The sequence below is a fragment of the Mustela nivalis genome (genome assembly GCF_964662115.1).
Source record: "Mustela nivalis genome assembly, chromosome: 2".
Taxonomy (NCBI): domain Eukaryota; kingdom Metazoa; phylum Chordata; class Mammalia; order Carnivora; family Mustelidae; genus Mustela; species Mustela nivalis.
This window is the reverse complement of record NC_139021.1, coordinates 60,369,392-60,392,193: the sequence shown is the minus strand read 5'-3', so window position 1 is coordinate 60,392,193 and position 22,802 is coordinate 60,369,392. Positions and strand designations below refer to the sequence as shown.

General features: G+C 36.1%; 1 protein-coding gene across 20 annotated transcripts in view; it reads right to left on the bottom strand.

Annotated features, from left to right (window-relative positions):
- The window catches only part of EYA1 (EYA transcriptional coactivator and phosphatase 1), a 362,527-nt gene that overhangs the window by 158,897 nt on the left and 180,828 nt on the right, over positions 1–22,802 (bottom strand). For 12 of the 20 annotated variants that reach the window (XM_082721150.1, XM_082721148.1, XM_082721142.1 and 9 more), the window contains 2 exons: positions 10,470–10,519; positions 8,821–8,948 (listed from right to left, as the gene is read on the bottom strand). The exons of 1 other annotated variant lie outside the window; for it this stretch is intronic. In XM_082721150.1, the coding sequence (XP_082577276.1) occupies positions 8,821–8,948; positions 10,470–10,519 (178 nt within the window). Of the gene's footprint in view, positions 1–8,820; positions 8,949–10,469; positions 10,520–15,704; positions 16,154–22,802 lie in introns of those variants that run through there. 7 more of the 20 variants (XM_082721134.1, XM_082721136.1, XM_082721137.1 and 4 more) reach the window with 5 other exon arrangements.

The following is a 22,802-nucleotide window of genomic DNA, read 5'->3' as shown; positions in this document are numbered from 1 at the left end:
TAATTCAGTCATTTCTTGGCCTATGAGGAAGTTGCTTCATTTTTCCTAAATACTATTACATCCAATAGGAGGAGTAGTTTCCATGAGTAAATGAATTAATTAGTACAGGTCAAATGCAAGTCAGTTATAGAGATTGAATTCAAAATCAGCAGCCACGCTGACTGTAGATGTTGTCTGGAAGGATGACCTATATAATGATAATATAAATTAGTCTGTGAAATCATCCTTTTCAAAATTTTAAAAACAGGCTTTAGATACTCACTGGATCTGTTAGTGCCTTTAAATAAAATGAATGGTTCTCTTCTCTTGTAATCACTTGCCTGCATTATTTGCTTAGTCATCTGGGGCATTCATTCAACAAATATTTGTTGACTGCTTAATCGCTGCCAAGACTTCCGCTAGACGCTGAGGACACAGTAGTGTACAGGTCTATCCTTGCCTTTAGGGAACCTAGAGACTCTACTAAGCAAAACACATACAAATAGATGTTGCACTTCCTTCATTGAAGCATATGCTTAGACAGGGTAACATAAAAATTTCTTAAGGCCGATAAATTATGTCAGTAAGAACCAAGTTAGTTGGCTATGGGGGAATCCACGTTTAGAGTGTAAAGAATGTGGGTTTTGAAATCATTCTCACATGAGAATCTCTTCTCCAAAACAGTTACTATGCTGTTTAAACTCTTTAAAATGAGGTACATAAAATGCAGATAAAACACGGTACGCAGAGGGTAGAACGATGTGCTTCATAAACAGTAAGAACTTGGTCGATTCATTTCATAGTCCTTAGCTTGTTAATGAGTATTCTTTCCACTCGCAATTGCCCTGAACAGTAACGGAGGCAATGATAAAATAGGTAAGCATTTTAGATTTTGATTCATTATATGTAAAAGAAAAAAGTTTCCAATTTACCTTAAATGGTGTACAGAAACATATCACCTTGGGATGTGTTTGGTAGAGTTCATCTACCTTTTTTTGGTATAATGAGATATCGTAGGCATGAAGTGAAATTTAAAAAGCCAGCCAAACCAACAAATTACTGTAAACATAACAAGATTTCACTTGTAAAAGGGGTCCTCAAACTTAACCTAAGTCCTCAGCACAAATCCTTGATTATTTAGCAGTCGCTGAAGACAGCAATGTGTCAGATAACTTTGCCTACCCAAAGTAAGAATGGAAAATTTGTAATTATGTATTTTTTCCTATTATATTGTATATTTGGAGCCAAAAATGGAAAATGAGTCACTCGTGGACTTTACTCCAAGTCAGCAAAGTAGACACACAGAGACACACTTCTTTATCTCTATACAGCTCACTCCTGGGTGTCCTTGGCCATTGTAACAAATTAGGAATTACTTAAGGCAAAGAACCCGTGAGTGAAGGATTAAACATTAGCCAAATACTAGCACATCTTCCTGGAGGGAACCAGAAATGCTTCCCAGAAGACAGGACATTCTAAAGGAGATAGAGATTTCTGATGATACCAAACTTCTGGCCCAGTCGGGGAAGGGAGGTCAGAGAAATGGGATTCTCTGATCTAACAGGCATTGGGAGTTAGGTAGGTGTAGACGGTTTCCAGAGAGCCATGAGTTTATCTAGAAGTCTGGCTCTGGCTCTCCAGAAACTGTGAGCCTAGATTCAGGCAATAAGCACTGGAGTTCCTATTCCTACTATGAAAGCTATTTATAATAAATTCTAGTATATCTGCCCACCTGCAAGGCCCTACGCACACCCACCACCCCTTTATCCTCGGAATTCACTTCCTACACGTCCTGTTCGTTTCTCTCCACTCACACTGTCTGCACAGCAACTTGCTGCTCCTAGACAACAGCACGCATGCCCCCAAACCCTGGCTTTGGGAACTGCTGTTTCTTTGGGGCCCCCCAAAAATGCTACTGAAGCTGCTTCTCTGAGTTCTACTTGGGCAATACAACCTGGTTCTCTAAGTCAAGGGAAATGTGACCAAATTTATCACCCACCCACCCATACTTTCTGACATAGAAAACTGTGACCTTGAGCAGTAGCAAAACTAGAACTGCTTTTTTAAATTTCACAGTAACACTGCTCCAATCCAAATGTGCATATAAAAATGACTATTATAATGAAAAGCAGAGAGGACTTCCCATCTCTGTTTGATCCCAGAGAAGCCTAACAGAGAGAGACGGCTGGTGGAATTATAATTAAGTCTAAGGCTTTGAAAACTAGTAAGAGACAATCCCTTAAAACTCAACCTATTGATACAATATGTTATGCACGGGTGACACCAGGAAGAAACCTCATTCGCTCACGCACGTGAGAACTTAAAGACCAGAGTATAACACGTGAGAACTTAAAGACCAGAGTATAACTGCCCTGGGGACGTGTCCTCATAATGAAGACATTTCATCATCAAAACCTCTGCCATAAGGTCCTTTTACAGCTCTGGCGTTTGCTAGGGAATGGTGTTCTCCAGTTACGAAGGCATCCATGTAGCAGTGAAGGCACCAGTGTTTATTATAAAAAGTATCAGAAAAGATATTGTTAGGCGATGGGAATCACATATTCTCTCCAAAGATGAATACGGTGATTTTTTTTTTTAAAGATTTTATTTATTTGAGAGAGACAGAACACACGTGGGAGGAAAGGGACAGAAGGAGAAGCAGAACCCCCACCGAGCGGAAAGCCTGACATGGGGCTCAAACCCAGGACCCTGGGATCATGACCCAAGCTGAAGGCAGACGCTTAATTGACTGAGCCACCCAGGTGCCCCAAATATGGTGATTTTATTTATTTATTTATTTTTAAGATTTTATTTATTTATTTGACAGAGAGATAGAGTACAAGCAAGCAGAGAAGCATGCAGAGAGAGAGGAGGGGAAGCAGGCTCCCCGATGAGCAGAGAGCCCGATGTGGGGCTCGATCCCAGGATCCTGGGATCATGACCTGAGCCGAAGGCAGAGGCTTTAACCCACTGAGCCACCCAGGTGCCCCCCAAATATGGTGATTTTAAAACCCAGGGTCTGTACTCAGAACTTGACTCAAATACTAAATCAGATATCAGTGGTGCCAATTACAAAGTCTGTGCCTTTAAACTTGGCATTGAAGTTTCTAAGACTCCATTTTCAGTGTGTAAAAAAACAGCAATAGTACTGTTGAACTGCCTATTTTCTAGACACGGTATGGGAGTTAACAGATACAGAGCACTTAGTAAATTCCAAGTGTGGTCCTGGTTTTACTACTCCTCCTCACAGCCAGCCTGGGATAAGTTCTGCTATTACCCATTTTACAGATGAGGAGACTGAGTCTAACGGAAGCTAACACAGCTAGTAAATCGTGGAGCTGGGATTCAGATCCAGCCTCTTAACCATTATGCTGGTAGGTCAGGAATTTTCTGATGATTAGTGAAATAAATCATGGAGAATGGTCAGCATTATGACTAACAGCAAGTTATTTATAAACAGTAGCCATTATTATTATTAATTAGTAACAGGCATGTGGAAACTCTTCTTATACACAATATATAGGCAAATATCGAATCCAAAAAATATTTCCTTTATCCTTTCATGGCCTTTGCTTAAGAACAATTTATAAGAGACCAATTATGTGGCTACAGGCAAACTTAAAAGATGTCAGTTAGAAATCCTTTTACTCACAATGTCCCCTAATCTTCCAGAAAGTAAATCATGTGCAGAATGTAAACAATAATAAAATTAGATTATCATGTTTCTATTGACAACAGAATATTTGACCACAAATATACAAATATAGCCTTTAAAAAGCAGCCTCAAACCATAATTTTATACACATTCACTCCAGTTTACATATTTCTTGTAAATAAGGTTTTCTCAAAAATACTCTAGTTGAATATAACTGTATTTTACTAAATTCACATTACAGTGAGAAAAACAAATCCAGATAATTTGTTAGTGTTCTAAGCTTTGTAGAAATGATAAAACAACTTTAAAATAGCTTCTGATAATATAAATTTGTAAAATTGAATTAACCTATCATCTTAAAATATGCAATACAAAATTAAATAAATTTTAAAACTCAGAAAATTTAGCCACCTAATTCAGGATTGTATCTCTTATCATCTTGGAAATCTGATATACCAATCCAAAATTACTATTTCAATTACCATCAGAATTCCTGAAACCCTATTTGTAGTGAGGATTCCAACTACATCTGGTTTTATGTCACTTAAATGCAAATTCATCTGCTGGAAGACAAGTTTAAGCTTCTTTCTGAGTTTGGATCTAAATTTACAATAGAGAAAACATAGAATTAGAGCTCTTAGTTCCACTTCCTCACACCTCTTTTTTTGCCTTTCCCTACTCCTCATCCCCAGACAACCAAAAACAAACACTCAAACTAGCAATATATGAACTGACCAATCTTAGGCTCCCATAGACATAAGACAACCAGAAAACAAAGATGGAAAGAATCACTGCTTTTCAAACAAAGCCTTAATCAGGTATGTAAATAAAAATCCTCTCACTGCTGTAACACTGAGTCCTTCCGTAGGAAGGTTTCCCAACTACTTCTCACACTTACACAACACAGACATCAACACACAGACTCGATTGAACAGAGGCTTGAACATAAATCCACACATTAGAAATCCTCTCAGATTCAGTGGATCTAGGGAAGCAACACCAGTAAGAACCGTAGGTCTTAAGAATTATGATTTTACAATCTCTCTAATAAGTTTCTATTCTTTCCCATCTTGGAAGACCAACTACCTCCCCTCAAAATAGGCAAAACGGTTAAAAGAAAGCCACAATTGCTGTTTTCATAACTACCCATTAGTCTCCTCCAAAGTAAGCCTTAAGTGTTTAATAGTAACTAAAATATTTATTAATTCATTTGGAAACATATCACTTCTACCAGTGCTTTTTTCATTGCAACGCAAACATTCATGCATGCTACTATTTTGTATTTTTACCTATCTATGCTTTCTATCTCAAAGAATTTATAAAGTGTGTGAAACCAACAGTTAACTACAATAACGATTCACAGAGAGGTTGGACTAGAATATAAAAGACGAGTGGCTGAAATTTTTGAAATATGAAACATTCAAACAACTATTCTAACTGAAGAACATTTCATCTAGGAAATAAAAAAGCACAGTATTGGAGACTGGAGCTCAGGGTCTTTCTGTCTTTATCCCTTAGATGAACCATGAAAATAGGCACTAGTCTGTGAATACAGAACCTACAAACATTGAGTCTTATGATAATTTGGCAGCAGTCTTAAGAAGAAACTTAATATTCTCCGCCTCTCCATTCCATTCCCTTCTTGTTTGTTCTTCAGATGAAGTTATGGTTTTTGATACAGGAGATTTTCATGTTTTCTTAGCCTCATTATAGGGACAAGTGGTGGCAGGAAGTTAAAAAAATGGCTGAGAAAGAGAGAGAAGAGAACCTATAGAAACGTGGGCAAAGCCAACAACTGTGTAAACTAAATGGAAGTTTTGTTGACCTCGTTAAAGAAGCTCATTTCAACGAAGCTGAAGTAGAGTCAACTAAATATAAATCATGGCCGGGCACCTGGGTGGCTCAGTGGGTTAAGCCTCTTCCCTTGGCTCAGGTCATGATCTCAGGGTCCTGGGATAGAGCCCTGCACTGGGTTCTCTGCTCAGCAGGGAGCCTGCTTTCCCCTCTTTCTCTCTGCCTGCCTCTCTGCCTACTTGTGATCTCTCTCTCTCTGTCAAATCAATAAATAAAATCTTTTTAAAAAATATATAAATCATGGCATATATAGCTAGAGATACTTGTTATGGAGTTAGGAGAGATGATGGCTATTTCAAACACGCTCCTAAATTTTAATGAATTTCTTGTTTTGCATTCTAATTCATGGGTGAACCGTGCTGGTTTCAAAATCAATAAGATTTTCAAAGAAGTACGAGGAAAATCTATAATGACTATATCCCAGGGAGGCTTGCCAGACACTCTAAGTTCACTAATTTTAAGCTTCACTCCTCTAGTGGTGACTGAGGGCAGTGAAATAAACACATTATGGAATATGTGAGCAGCATGTTCTACCTGAAGCAGCCAGGCTTCTACCTGAAGCCAGAATCCAAAGGAAAGAATAAAGGACTCCTTGATTTTTTTTTTATTGGCTTTATAAAATCTACTTAGATACTAGAACTGCTTTCCTAAAAACCATTCCAATTTATTTTTGATCACCTATCAAAATGGAAAGAGTTTCATATGAAAAGCCACCTTATCCAGAGATTTTTTTTTTGAATGAATTTTTTTTTGATGAATTGATTCACAAACTTAATAATAACCCAGAACTTTCTTATATAATTTGCATCTAAAAAGGCATGTAACGTGGATCCTGAAGGAAATTTGGATCCATATTTCTAAACTATAGATTAAAATAAAACTGGGTATCCCCAACGTCTTGACCAAATTTCCCTTTACCCTTTGGATAATTTATATTGATATCTTTTTTTTTTTTTTAAAGATTTTATTTATTTATTTGACAGAGAGAAATCACAAGTAGATGGAGAGGCAGGCAGAGAGAGAGAGGGAAGCAGGCTCTCTGCTGAGCAGAGAGCCCGATGCGGGACTCGATCCCAGGACTCTGAGATCATGACCTGAGCTGAAGGCAGCGGCTTAACCCACTGAGCCACCCAGGCGCCCTATATTGATATCTTCTAACTTCCCTCTCTACCATTACCCTTGCAAAGTACACCCAGGGATGATGGCTACGAACAAAACGAGATGAGTAACTACATCTGTCTGAAAAATTCATTCCCAAGACCTGAGATCATTTTTTTTTTTTTTGATAAGTAAGTAGTTTCTAACTATTTGCCAGATTGCCTGGTTGAGCAGATTCCACAGTTATCTAAAATATTGTATGCTTTTGAACTATTTTGGTTATGCAAAAATTGTGTAAGATACATATTCTTGAATATGGACCTGACAACAAGCCATTAAATGTAAACTTTTAAGAAATAATCCAACCACTCCACATGCCTTTAAAAAACAAGCCACACATCATTCACACAAGGCCTTCCTAGGGGGCAGTCCCCAACACATAGTCTGTTTCAATATTATGTGATTCTTATTCTATAGGAGACGATTTGCCAGGAAATGATGACAGAATGAAACTGCCTTATCCCCATTTCATTTCTTCATAGATAAATCAACTCTTATTATTTTGTAATTACTGCTACTCCTATTTATTATGGTTCCATGCAAAATGTATGCTTAGTGTAAAAAAGATTTAACCAGTCTTCTTTATTTTTAAGTTCCTTTGGATGATTTTCTTCTTTGGACGTCTCAGTGAGGAGAATGACTACAGAAGGTTTGCACCCATGGCCCCCTTCGACCCTCCTATCAGCAGCTACCTGCGTGAGAACACTGGTGCAGGGCCCATCAGCCTAGGGAGCTGCACAGGCCCCCAAAACAGGGCAGCAGCCAAGCTTCTACCTGAAGCCAGAATCCAAAGGAAAGAATAAAGGACTCCTTGATTTTTTTTTTTATTGGCTCTATAAAATCTACTTAGATACCAGAACTGCTTTCCTAAAAACCATTCCAATTTATTTTTGATCACCTAACAACATGGAAAGAGTTTCATATGAAAAGCCGTCTTATCCAGATATTTTTTTTTTTTTTTTCTAGATCAGCAAAGTTTCTACTTTGGTAGAAAATGACAGTGACCATTTTTCATAAAAATAATCACTGTCAGTATAAAAATGAAGATGTCTAATATCAGAAACAACTTACTCTATTTTTCCTATTATCCGAAATTTCGTAATATTACTAATTTCAAAAGGCCTCACCAGTACACATTGGCATATCGCAAACAATTATATGGCATTTAGTTTTGTTTATTTTTTAAGAACTGTGATAAAAGATCACCATGGTGATTGGAAAATGATGGTTAAGGGTTCTGTTTATGGATAGGAGTCTAACATGGATAATTCCTTGAACTTCTAGTAAAACTTATGCTCTGAGGCTTAGTAAGGAGTAAGCACAAATATCTGTGAAGAAATTTTTCAATAGGCTAAATTAGAAATAAATACAATATAATATGTAACATATCTTTCCATATGCTGAAGTTCTAAAATTACACATAGTACCTAAAGAAATGTGCATAACAGCTAACAATACATAGGGATAGCCTTGCTTACGTGTTTAGACTTAGGAGTGTATGGACTAAAATAGATATCTGCATAAAATTTACATATTCATATGTATCATTATACAAGATCACTGTAACAGTACTATGTTTAATGTGTACTATTCAATCTTTAAGAAAGTAAACAAATTTCATGTATCTCCCAAATAAGTCTGTATATTTGTAAACAAGTTTGTTTTCTTTTACTTATTTATATTTTCATGGTCATAGCCACAAGAACATCAGGCACACAATTTTACTGGTATTTAGAAACAATCCAGTCCAATGTTACAGTTAAGCAAATTTTACTGTATTTAGTAACAAGAGGGAAAGTAAAATAAAGGAAATATTTCCAAATTTTCATTGCTCATAGAGTAAAACAATGCAAATTGATACTGTGCTCTGGAGAATGATCAAGAAGGAGCTAAAAAAAAACACTCAGAGGTTAGAAATGCTGTGCACACATGCATATCATATGTATAGATACATACATACGCACTTGTGCCAAATAAAACCAGCCTGTGTTAAAATAATTTAGTCCTCTGCACCTCCTGAGGATGAATACCGATTCACAAGTCAAATTACGTAGAGGGGAACTAGAACGGCAGCTACATGGGTTTGACAACTGAAATCATAACCACCTAATAACAAAGCATATACTGACGAAGAAACAAGGCGCAAGGTAAACAGGGAGAAGGCAGACACTCACCTTCGGTGCCATTGGGAGTCATGGAATTACTATTTCTATGAGAGTTATCGAGTTTGGGACCACTGGGGGGTTCACTACTACCACTCAGACGGCTATGCGGGCTGGTTAGATCCTGCATTTCCATAGACCTAAAGACAAGAAGCCTTCCGTGTGACAGATGTACCAAATTCATAACACTACTATTTAATGTGCTAACGACTTGACACCTCTGAAACCCATGCACACAAAAGTCCCTTTGTATCTGTTTTCTTAGACTCCAGATAGTTCATCTTACATTTTAACTTCAGTCATGCTTTCATAACATGTGGTGCTCAAAGGTGTCATTGCCTTACATATCCAACCAAACATTCACATGGCACTTTGAAAATCTTTTTTTTTTCTTACCCAGCTCATCAAATCACAATGAGACAATTGCATCTATTTTAATTTTCAAAGAAAAAAAATGCAGTCATACTTTTCTTTTTCTATTGAAAAAAAAAGAAACATTGTTTTTGTGGAAAAATATGGAAAGATAAATACGTAAACGGGTATAATAGGAAAAAAATCACTTTTCTATGGAATCTGTTCCATCTAATAAATTAGCACTAGGTACTCTCTTACAATTTACCACCCAATTGTAATTTAATGGGTCTCCAAACCAAATAAAACACTTGAAGCTTATAGTGTAGTGACAGGGAAAGAGATAGTCCTGATGCATGTGTTTACTCTGGCAAACTGCTTAATTGTTCCTCTGTTTCCCTTGAAACAAATGCAGCATTAAAACATTATGATGTCGGCTCACTTGTTTGCTTTGTGGATTACATACAGCGTGCCCAATTGAAAAGGGATAAGGCCAACATACAGTGAGTCCCTGTGAGCATTAGCACTTGGAATACCTCAGCTGTCACTTATTCAGGGAAACAACAATTCTACTTCAATGCTGCAATTTTGCATTCTTACCGTTTTATAAAAACAGTTAAATTCTCCCCCATCAAAGTTCTCAGGCTCAGTAGTTATTTATTCTATAAGGTTATGGTATAGAAACCACAGCAGGATTAGCCATTAATATTTAATATTCTATTAATAGAAAGGAGGGGGCTTATTTCAAACGACTCAAAACACACCTAGATAAGCTTCTGCATTTTTTTTTAAATCTAAGGCCCATTTGCTTTATTTTAAACTTCTGTGTTTTTCTTAAAAAAAAAAAAAAAAAAGGGTGGCATTAATGTTCCACTGAAGTGAAAACTGTTTCTGCCCCCCCCATCAATAAAAGCTAGATATTTTAATTTAAAGGCTGCACTTCAACTTACTGTAAATAGTTTTTAAAACAGTTTAATATGAACCATGTAACTTCTAAAGTGAGTTTTTACTTGCCCAAATCTTCTAAATCCAAACTAGAAATGGTTTACAATCCAACTTTTCTCTCCTAATTCACATTACACATTCACAGTTTACCTAACACCAGAAACTATAGCCCATAATCATTTTCAAACTCAGGCTCCTATTCCCTTTCGACATACTTAAAATTTTTTACAAGCGCACACACACACAAATTGTTAAGTAATTTCCAACAGAGGCTGTTGCTATTAATAGAAATAATGAAGAAATACTAGACAAAAATAGATATGGGTCACAGAAAGGTAATCTCCAAAAATGTCAAATATCCTTACCTGCAACTTGAGGAAACAGCAACATCTGAACTGGTTTGAGATGTTTGCACCTGTGATCAGGGGTAAGAAATTAGAAGCTGTTGTTAACTCTGCTTCACTGTCAGCTCTTAATTATACAGAGCACATGGCTGAAAACGACAATGCTCTCTTTTAACCAAAAGAGAAAAAGGAGGATACTGCAGCAGTGAAAGGCATATTGTCTTTAAGTTGAGGTCTCCACTGTTGTTTCCTCCTGCAGGTCTACCCTCCTCCTCCCCTTGTCAGGGGGGAAGGCAGCCAAATGACGGGATAGTGATTCATCACTGGCCTATGACAGCTGCAAACGGGATTACCCCTCCCCCAATCAACATGCAAAGCAGCCTTGCCCAGGCAGCTTGGAAAAGGTGCTTGGGGGGGGGGGGGGGAGAGAAAAATAGCTATTAGCAAAATGAGTGTGTTTCACAGCAGTTGAAGAATTAATCCTCCAGCATCCTCAGAAGATCTTTCATCTTCTGCTATCACCAGCTGAAACAGAGTTCCCGCCCACCTTTTTGACTCCTGACAGTTTCTTACCCTTATCATGATGGTTTTCTCCTATATTTACTATTTGCCCTTTAACATTTACTGAAACGGCTTCTGGGTGACTTTCGGGTGATGCTGGATTGACTAAAATTGGCAAAGGCAAGTTTTCAGACCCCAAAATCACATCATGGAGCGATGTGTTCATTTACTCATGCAAGTTTGAGAAAAAAAATCAGTGAATGCTTATTTGCCATTGCCTGCTGAAACAGAAAAAGCAGTTAGCTTTCCGCTTAATTTTCTGTCCTTCAAGTCAACAAAGAGAATGGATGGCTTAATAATCAAGTCAATGTCCCAGTTAGCCAGCGTTTTGGTGCCTTTTGTCTCCAGATGAATCAACTAAGTTAAAGTGCAGGCTTTGCTAGTCCCTGCCCTTCCTCCAGAGGCAGCGCAAACTACCAGCAGGTGAGAAGCTCAGGTGAGAGTGGGCTGCTGGTTTGCAAGCTCGGGCTAACGCCTCCCAGGAAAGAGCATTCTGAAAATTGCTTAAAATGGCTCAGAACTCCAAATCTTTGATGTGCATTTTCATTCAACCTGAACTGACATCAATTAGGGCTACAGAACAAAGATGAGAACCGAAGCATCTCAAATGGCATCAAAGTGATCCAACCGAGTATCTACTATTGAGTCCTGTTATTTTTTAATTATGATTTATGAAATTAAGAAATTCTACCTTTCTGGCAAGAACAGCGCATTGTTAGAGTCTAAATATCTTGGTGTAAGGCTCTGTGAAATTTCTAGGTCTGTGTTTCTAGAATATGTGCAGGACGAAAAATAATTAAGACACGCCTGAGTATTAAGTGAAAATGTAATTTTAATGCCTGTAGATATGTCATTTTGTGATAGCAGGCGTCCGCAGTTTTTGCTTAATGTTCTCACGCAAGATTAAATGTTTTCCTTTAGAAAGTACAGCAATCTACCTCAAGGATAAATTTCCTTTTTTTTTTTCCCTTTCCTGCTTTTATACACCTGGAATAAATTATAGGTGAGAACTAACTCAGTTTTAAGAACTCTCTTGGCCCAATTATGGGAAAGAGTATGTAAAACACACTTTCTGCTAAACGTTAAAATGCATTCCTATTTTAACATTGGCTAGATAGTATAATGTTGGAAATATAATTTTAGTTTCTTTGTATACTTTGAAAGTTTGATTATACTTATATTTGTGACTTAGCCTATCATTAATTAAACCTCAAAGTCAAACTTAAAAATGAACTTCAAAATAAGGTCTTCAGTCAAACTTCAAAATAAAGCTTAAAAAAAATAAGAATTATTCTAACACGTTTTCTCACTGAAAAAATGCATTTGCACAATTTTTTTTAATGCTGGCCTCAATCTCTACTGTACTTTCATACACTAAAATTTTTGAAAGCCCATATCCATGATCTTCATTTCATTAAGGATACTTCAGATATATTCTTTTGTGTCTCAAGGATTATTTAAACCATGTGTTGTGTGTTACTGTATTTAAAAATGACTCTTTAATCAAAATAACTTTAAAACAACTAATCCTCACTTAGGCTGGTCAGCTGAATCCACATCGTGGTCCAGGAAAAATAAATCTACTCTCAAGAATGCGAATGCAGACAACAATTAGACACAGATGTGAGCAAAATTAGTTACAGTTTACAAAATGCTACACTTCACATGCTTTTAGTTTTTTATGTGTAGTACAAGATTACAGTCCAGTAAGGAAACATACTCTTAATAATGACTTATCTGAAAAGAACACCTATTTCTGATTGGTGCTGATTTTCTCTTATGTTTGACACTATCTTTGGAAGTTTCTGAGTTTTAAAGGTCTAAAAGCAAAAGGTGTTTCAAAAATCATTAACTAGGCATATTCCCATTCAAAAAGAGAAAAAAAATTATTTCATGGTTTTCAGAAAAATGCTATTAGACATTCAGTAAGCTCACATTTTCTGCTTCACATCCATAAACTTAATATGTTTCTTGTCTTCTTCTAATCTGGTATTTTTAATTCAAATGTTCCTATGAGTACAAAAATGTTTCCCATAACATCACAAATAGTCATCTTCTATTATAATGGAGTCACTTCATTTTAATGCTTTTTAAAACTCTTTGTATGGAATACCCACAGCAACATACTGAGAATTGCAAAAATACAAAGAGAAAAAAAAAATAGCAGAACTTCGTAGAATTTAAATTCAAGAATTCTAAACTAGTAACTTTGACTTCTGATTAGTTAATGAGGTCTTTTAAGTTTGCCTTTTTTCTAATTAAATTTCTAATTCTTCACAGATGGAACTTTTGTTGATGTTCAATTTGTCTCTCTCATTTTGTTAAACCTCACATAGTACTTCGCCAATCCATTGAATAGCCACATTAAATCTGTTAATACCATGCTCTTCAACCCCAGAAATTATTTCCAGAAGGCAAACTTGCTTTGAGAGATCATCAAACAAGACTTAAGGTACACATTTTATCACATTTTCCCTACCACAGAGCTCAGGATGCCGAGCAAAATTCATGACTTTTGCACTGTTTATTATACTTTGCTAAATTACAAATCAAAAGCATCTGACAGAAGATCATGTATGAAGCCAAAAAGTTAATAATGTTCTGTGAAAAGTAAACTGTAAATGGAAAGAGATTCTAAATCTCAGCAGCACAGAGCAAATAAAATGTAGGTACTTGTCTAAATTATGGGTTTTCCATAGGCTTTTTTGCTTGCTAGAAGCAATTTTTATAAAATGACTATAATTTAAAACTTTTTTTCCCTCAAAACTAAAAAGAAATTTTCAAAGTGAAAGTACTGAACTTATCTAAATAAATAGAGTTGGCAGACAAGCTGGTTTTGCCCAACCACACATCAACCTGAGGACTCCCAAATTTGAAAGACAATGGCAATTTTCTAATCAGAATGTATTTTATAAGACCGAGCCTTAGGCATAAATCTGCTTTTTAATTAGAATATATTCCTGCTAGAATTTTCTCCTCAACCAGTGTTTCTTACTATGGTGTCAATGCTGCAATAAAAACCTGAACCTAAAATCGAAATGAAGTTCTAGGAAGAGGTAGATGTCTTTTAAATGCTAACACTTATTTCCTTCTTTATCAAAGACTCTCTAAAATGAATGTTCCAATACTATTACTGATTTCAACGTAAGATGCTGTATTTCAAACTTTCTCGTTTGAAGAAAATGACAAAAATCGAGTCCCCGTGAAAACAAAAACAAGCATTTAAAGACACTGGTGCCACTATAGTTTTAAAAGATTTGTTTTCAAAATTAGCATTCATTCAAAATGTTGAATGAAATACTTTTGCTATCTGATTAAATGGAAGGGATTTTATTCTCACTGCAAGTGTTTCTGCTTTTCCCAATGTATTCCAATATGAATTTTCACATTCAAGTGGAAATTTTCTGTTGAGAAAATCATTTATCATGTGTACGAAACTCACATAGCAGTTGACTTCCTTTTGGCACTCTAAAACTGAACAGTGGCTCAATTAGGCTTCTCTGTCTGTCACCGCAAAGAATTTTCAGGATTGAAAACCCATGGCTGTTTGCTCATTTACTGAACACTCTGGGCCTTAGGAGAACTCAAGCAGCAAGAAAGTCACATATCAAATATTTGATAATGCAAAAAAAAAAAAAATAATAACTATTCATGAATACATGTCTTCAAACCTCCGAACGGTGGGCAAAAAAACTCACAGAAGCCTAAAACAAAACCTACCCTGAAAGACACATTTAAAAAAAAAAAAAACGAAAAATAAAACAAAACAAAAAACCCACCCAAACCCCATAAAACTACACTTTGGGCTTAACTGCTGACTTTTTGTACCCCTTGTCATTTTAAGAAATGCAACATAAAAACACTTGTCTAAATTCAATGACAGGTCTGAATTTATTGAATTCCTGCAAAAGCTACTTAAATGTGTTCAAAAACTCCTCCCAAGAAATATAAGCCCATGAGTCATTAGCAATATACTGATTTTAAATGACAAATACTTTAAATGGTCATTCAAAAGTTTAAGAACCTTGTTTTTAAATTTCCAGGTCCATTCAAGTCATATAAAGTGTCAATAATGGAAAAGTACATTAATTTAGCAAATGTTTATTATTTCACCTTTTGAAGATGTTTAATATAATGTTTGGGAAATTTGTTTATTGAAGCCAAAAGATTTCCTCCCTTAAAAAGTGGTATCCATTGATTTTTGTTACCTGCTGTCCTTTCAAAATGTTAATTCCTTCCTCATTTTCTCCTATCAACCAAAGGTGCAGAGGAAAAGTTATCTGTGTTGCAATGCACATTATTTACACGCCTTTATTGCTTTATTCAGTATCACAACAATATTGGAGGTCTGTGCAATTCAGGAGAGATATGAAGTAATCTCCCTACAAGAATATAGCCCTGTGTTATATTTATATCGATCACAACAACAGTAATTGCTAACAATTAATTTGTAATTATCTCTTAATGATGCTAATCGCTCAGCTAATTTGGGGGTTAAGAACTATACTTTTATGATGGCACCCTGTGGCTGGTCAAGCACTACGTACAAAGTGTCCTAACCGTGCCCGTGCCCTAATGTTTTTATTTTAAAACAAATCCAAACAATACTAAAAGCGCTCCTGTTATCTTGGGCTCTGCCCACGGGACAGCTGTTGTCAGTCGCTACAATTTTTCAAACAGTCAGCTCGTACTTACAGCGCTTACATCCGCTGCATCCACCAGTTTAATGGGCTCCTTCGAATGTTCTGGTTTAGCAGACCTCCATTCCTTATGCAGTTTGGCTCCTGGGTAAGGACGCGGGAGGGCTTTTAGGAGCTCCCAGCGGAGCCCGGCGCTGCTGGGAGCGGGGCGCCTCGGGAGGGGGAAGCCCGGCCGCGGGGACAGCCGCCTGGCCGCTGCTGCAGGCTCGGGCTGCCGAGCGACTGAGCGAAAACGCGTTCCCCAGAAAGCAAACCGCCACAGTGGACGGCAACAGGAAGGCTTAAAGTCGGAAGTGGCACTGGAGAGTTTCTACCTCGCCCCAAACTCGGAGCCATCAGCTCCCACCGTTCTGTTCAGGAACCGCTTTGAGCCCTGCGCTCTTTCCCCACCAAACAGCAGCAGCAGATAGCATCTGAGAACCCTAGACAAAGAAACAGCAGAATCTCATCCCTCGATTTGTTTGCGCAGCCTTGTAGGTCTGCCCGTGGAGCCTCGGGGCTTTTTTTGTTTTTGCAACGCAAACCACAGCTATTCTCTTGTGCTAACCTTATTGGTTTAAATGCAACAATTGAAAGGAGCCCTGCTCCGTCTGACTCAACCTTGCTGCTTAAAAAAAATTTATTATGTAAATGAACGCGCCCCATGCTATCTGAATAAACAGCTGTGAGAATAAGTTCTCTGAGACACTGTCAACACACATCTCCTGCTACAGCAGCTACCAATTACGAGCTTTGGGGAGTAGTTACACGTTATCTTTTATACTTTTCCAAAACTTTTTTCAGGCCCTGAAACTTGGGGAGTCAACTCTTTTCTTTTTCTTTTTTTTTTTTCTTCCCGAATGTACCAGTTAGCAGGTCTGGGAAAAATAAAAAAGAGAGAGAGAGAGAGAGAGATCGCCCGCGAGAATGGCCATTTATATATTAAGTAGGTAAAGAGAGAAAACAAGCAAACGTGTAAACTATTATCAGTTTAACAATGAAAGCCCGGATGAAGTTTCTGCAGTGATTTCTAGAATAGCTAGTTTTACAGGAACAATTTTTTTGGGGGGTTGGGGGATATGAACCAGATAATATTTCAGTGTTAATATTTTACAGTCATTTTTGGGAAAAGATTTATTTTATCTAGAACTTTTTCTTTACACTGTTCTCTTAAAAATTTTTTTAACTAAATTCACAATCTATGTATAATCCATAACACTTATCTAGAGAGTCAAGCTATTCATATTAGGACAAAATTACAGCTTTAGTTTAAAATGCGTACTTATTATCATGTTTTAGGCAAATAATAACTGTGGTTATTAGCTCCATGACAACCGTTATATTGATTTCAAATATTTAAGGAAGGTATCACTGATGTGCCTATTATATTTTAATTTGCCAGCTCCAAACCAAAGTTCAAAGGAAATGTTTATTTTGATACTACTCACTTATCATAACCAGTCTTGTACTCTAAATCAAAATCTTTAAACCCACTGGATTTTCTTTCAAGCTATTTCACCATTACTGAAAATACTATTCTATGTATTCAATCATCTTGTTCATAATAAAAAGCATCTTTTTTTTTTAAAGGCTCTTGCTTTGGTATGAAAGAACATTTTAAAAATCACAGTAAATTCTTATAATTTTATAATACCTTTCCAGATCATGAACTAATAAAACCGACACACACAGTCTTACCTTTTCTTTGCTAATTTGTAAATGAAAGCACCATTCCCATGCAACCAAAACACAAAGCTTCTAATGAACACAATTCAGTATGGACTTTCTCCCTCTCTCCCCCCTGAAAGGATGCCAATCTAAATTCCTCAGAAGAGAAAGCTTTGTCAAAACTAAGAGTCAGCTTAAACTGCAAACTCACCTAGGATTTCATTTTGTATGGTACCAGCAAGGAATCATGGGTGAGTCATCTGCCATGTTTGGGAAGCTGGGTCAAAAATCAGTTGATTGCTATTGGATCTGTTCATATATGCAGCAGAAATAGAATTACATTGCTACCTACAGCACTTTCTCAAACAGAAGTATCAGTTATTCAATATACTAAAGTATATATGCAGAAAATAAAATACAGCACATAATGGAGGTTTCTAGTGCTGTAAATGTCATGTAATGTTACATTACTTTAATCTGTGATGTCAGGCACCCGCATAGTAACTGCTTTTGCTATCATATTTATGTCTAAGATTCATAAAATAAAAATCTGAGGTGCTGGTTGGTTCAACCCTGGTTGAAACCCTATGTTAAGCAATTGTACCCATGCTTCCCATAGTTTGCAACTTATTCTAGATACGAAAGGCTAAAATATTACTTTTCTGATCCATGAGAGATTGTATTTGCAAATCCAGGAGACACAAACTCTATGAAGTTAGAACAGCAGGAATATCATGTAAAGTATCTGACTTTTATATATAAATTACTTGCCTATATTATAATCAAATTTATCATATTACATTAGTTTTTATATTGAAATTCAATTATTTTTATTTATATAACCAAACAAGATACCATTAAAGAAATGATGCATGTAATTATGGGGAAAATTATGAAAAGCATGATGAAGGTAATATGACCACTAACATGATTCAGGTCATGCTTTATAATTATGTAACAAAGAGCTTAGTCATTGGCTAAAAGAAATACCCATGTGCATATACACCAATTCTACATGGTTTCCTTTTCCTAAAACAAAATTAGATGGATTAAAAACAATCACATGCTTATCCATAAATTTTGTCTGGTTACTACTCCTGATTATCAAATAGGCAATAATCACCATACAACTTATACCAAAAATAAGTTATTCTCTGATAAATAGCCAATATGTAAGCCATTGCTAATAGGATCCAGTTTGTAGTATACTGCTGACTTCCTATTTCTAAATTTTCACTAACTATAATTATATAACTTATCCATGTATTTTAAGGACAAAGGTGTCCCTTAAATAAAGCCATACACATTACAACAGCAATTAGAAACATTTGCTGAAAATTTACCAGAAGTAAAGACAGGTAATAGTAGAAAGCATTACCTCCTGGTATTTCCTGAAGAAATTTCAGCACAAACATATGAATAGGAGTATAGAGATTTCTAATATGCCTTTTCCTCACTAAAGCAAAAAACAAATATATAATTTTATCAGGAAAAGGAAAACACTTGAAATAGGCAACTGAAACAAAGTGTTTGAATACTGTCAAGATGACAGTGTCTTTCATCCACTGTATCTCCAAACAGGTTTTATCTTCTAGAACAAGCTATTGCTTAGATATGTGCCTGGTTCTAGAGAGGTCTGCAATTTTAAGAGAAGTTGTTAGTGCTTTCCAATTAACAGAATTTTAAATAAAGGCATGATTACAAAAATAAACAAATGTCCATAATTTAAAAAGTCTAGGGCAGGTATAAGGAATTTATTAGAACAATCGAATAGGTAACTTTGAACTTTTTAACACTACATAAGTAAACAGTTGATTAATCAAATAAAATATAAGAAATGAACACAGAAAAAATGATTAAATGCAAATGTTCCTTTCCATTATTCCTTCCAGTAACAATAATAAAGATTGTGAGTAATTGTGGAGTTCTCAATAAAAAATGTACTCAGAAGTTATTTCTCTTCTATTTGTAGGTACCTTTTAATAATTCTACAATTAAGGGTACACACTATTACTTGGCCTGATGTCAACCATCTCTTACCTATGTTTCTACCATTCTTAGCAGATTACTGCTCATGAAAATGGTATAGTAAGTTGCAAAAACATAATTAGCATGTAAAGGACAGCATTTTCTCTTCAAAAGCAAAATCCTAATGATTCTTTCTTCCATATCGGTAAAATCAGTAATATCTGATCAATAAGATCAACATTTTGCGATTCTCATGGTTTGAAGTGGAATGGCAGATAGAATATTCCAAAATATTGTACTTCTGGTCCCCCCTGCTTCCAAAGGACTCTCTCTTCTCGTGGCTCATGCCATGGCATTACATTTCTGGCTTTTTTATGGAACAATTGAAGCAGTGGATGGCTGACATTAAGATCCCTGCTGGCATTGGGAGTGGTCACTTTCATGACCTCCTCTTTCCCCACTGGCACGAGACCTACAGTGAGGGCCCTGCTCCCAGTAGCCTTCTGCTGAAACACAACCAAGGAAAACATCCTCTATTTATTTTAAGAATGATATTAGGTCTGCCAAACTGAATGTCTACCAGTATTTTGCTTAATGTTTTCCATTCAAACTCCAACATGAATAGCTTTTAACAGTAAATTTCAGGAGGCAATTACTAGCTATTCACTGTACCATGGAAAATTATTTTAATAAATATTATAGTCTTTATACCAACACAATTTGGAAATATAATCTATTTCCTGGCCCTCTAATAAGTACACTGGTTATTACATATGAATAATAAAGTTTATTGAGGTAGGGTGGGAAATTTATCATATGTAGTGATGACTGCCTGTAGGATTTTTTTTAACAAAATTATTATTCTAATAGAAACTTTGAGGAGCACTTATCAAAACAAATAAGGATAACAAAGGCAGTGGTAGATTTTTAAGAAAAGCGAATGGGATGATAGAGGTACTTTATCTAAAAAAAATATAACAGATGCCAGATTTTCTATTTTAAAAGCAACGGATTTTCCAAAATGGCAAACGTAGTTACTTTTTCTCCCTTCTGCCAAAAATATGTAAATAATTGTCTTGGAAGCCTATGCTTAATCTCAGCCATAAGCTCTTTTGCTTTCTCACACTTTAAAATGGATTTCTGTTGACGTGAGGTGACCTCGAAAACCCAGATTTGTCTCCTCTTCAAACTTTTTATTCTCAAAGCCTTGGACAAAACCAATCTTGTCAGCACCTCCCAACACTTGTAAGAGGATCTGGAAATTTGTTTTGTGTTTTCCAGGTTTCATGACAGCTGAGTTCACAGTTTTTAAATTCTTCAGAAATGATGACTATCTCACGGAACAGGGAAGGAAATTTATATTTATTGAGTGCTTACTACATGCCAGGCGCTGTGCAAGGCGTTTTACAAACATTCTTCATTTACATGACAACTTATCTGTAGGAATCCTGTGTTTTAAAAAATGTGTCCCCACCCCCTCACTATTTGTTCAAGAATGTGCCTCTTTTTTCTAACACAATCGAAGTTACCACTAAACAGTAGAATGGAGCACTGGAACATCAATGTGTCCTGGGCTGTGTCTTCCTTTTGGAGCAAGAGGACACCCACTAAAGTTAATAAATCCAGAAAGGTGTGTAACATGTTGAAACTATATATATTGAAACGATATATTCACTGTAGAACAGGCACAATCACTATGTAATATAGGATTATTCACAGACATAAATATAAGTTAGTGTGCAGGTTCAAGAATAAAAAATACATTAAATGATCAATAGGGAAAAAAAAGTAATGAATCCTTAAACCTGAAATGATCAAATCAGAGATACATTTTTTCTCATTATTTATCCAAAAAAGGTGAGTTATCTTTCTAAAATAAGGATTATAAATACCCCCAACTTTTTCTTCATAATAAAAAAGAGATACTGAGGGTCTGAATCTACCACAAGCAAATTATATGGACAACTTGTTTTACAGTTCTACCCATTTCTTCCCTTTTGTATTCTTAATTTCAGTTATCCAACGTGATACGCTTTGATCTTAATAGCTATTACATCATAAACACTTGATTCGTTCATGAGGAAATAATTACGTTCAAAATGTACTCCAAACGTCCTTATGCATTTGGAGGGATCGTTTAAGTATCCAGAATCAAGAAGCTCTCTTATTATTACAAAGGAATTGCCAGGAAGGGACAAAATAAAAAGCCCAAACTTAATAACCTAGAGAATTTTTTTCCTCCTTCAAGCAGCATTAACTTTTTCCCCCTCCAGTCTCCCAAATCGGAAAAAAAGAGTAACCTCTCAAGCTGTTTTAGACAGAAGGTCAGAATTCAAAGGATCGGTAACCTAATCCACGGTGTGCGGCAATCACACTGCTATTGGAAACACAACCAGAAGAACCCTTTTTCTAGATGTTTTTATGAAGCAATGTCAATAGGTATACAATCTGGAGGTTTCTCTCTACTGTAAAGATTCATACCTGCAGACGATCAAGTTGCCTTGGGTCCTGGAGCGTTGCTTTAGAATGCTGTCATGTTAAGGAAAAATAGATTTTGCTTTATATGCTAAGGAAAACAACAGCTCCACTTTGAACACTCAAAGAGAGCACCTTTTCAGGACCAAAATGGAAATAAAGATGGGAATTTTCTAGTCTTTAGACATTCATAAATAATCAGAATTCTTACTTCAGCTGGTTTAATATTGGGAGCATTATACTGATTTTTAAAAATCTGTAGCTCGTATTCTTTCAAAAAAAAGGAAGTCAGAGCATCCACAGTTTCTTTCAAGGACTCAGTTTTAACATCATCAGAGATCCGGTTTACCTGAATTACAGAGTAAAACAAAGTCAAGATCTGGGGTTTTCTGAATTAGCGTATTTTAAATACGTATGATTCTTTAAAAACAATACCCCGGTTGATAGAGAATTATAGACTGGTGGCTCGTTTTTTAATCAATACAAGGAAAAACAACTAGTTTACCAAGAGGTCAGAGAGCCAGTAGGGGAGACCTCTACTGCACGGTTATCATTGACAAGCTCTGCTGAAAGATCCGCAAAACTCCCATTAGCTCTGGCCTCCTGGGACAGCTGTTCACTTTCCTTCCTGCCCTTGCCTGAGAGCACAGATCTTCCTCACCAGCAGAGAGTGGATGAGAGGGGTAAGGAGGAGGCAAAGGAGAGACAGAACAAAAACAAAGCAAAAACCAAGAAGTTACTCAAGACAATAATCAGAAAACCAGTTCAAGGATCTGAGCTTTTTTTTTTTTTAAAGAATGAGTGTCGATGACTGAGAAATTCTAAAGGAAAAATATCATGTTTTTAGACATGCAGATTTTATATGTTTTAAATTTACAGTACCCTTATTGGTATAGATGTCTCTTTTGGGAGGCCTTTCATTTGATAAATATAAAAATGAAAAAAAATATATAAAAGTCCTAACTCACCACAAATAAATGCGTTCATGACTAAAAATCAAAGA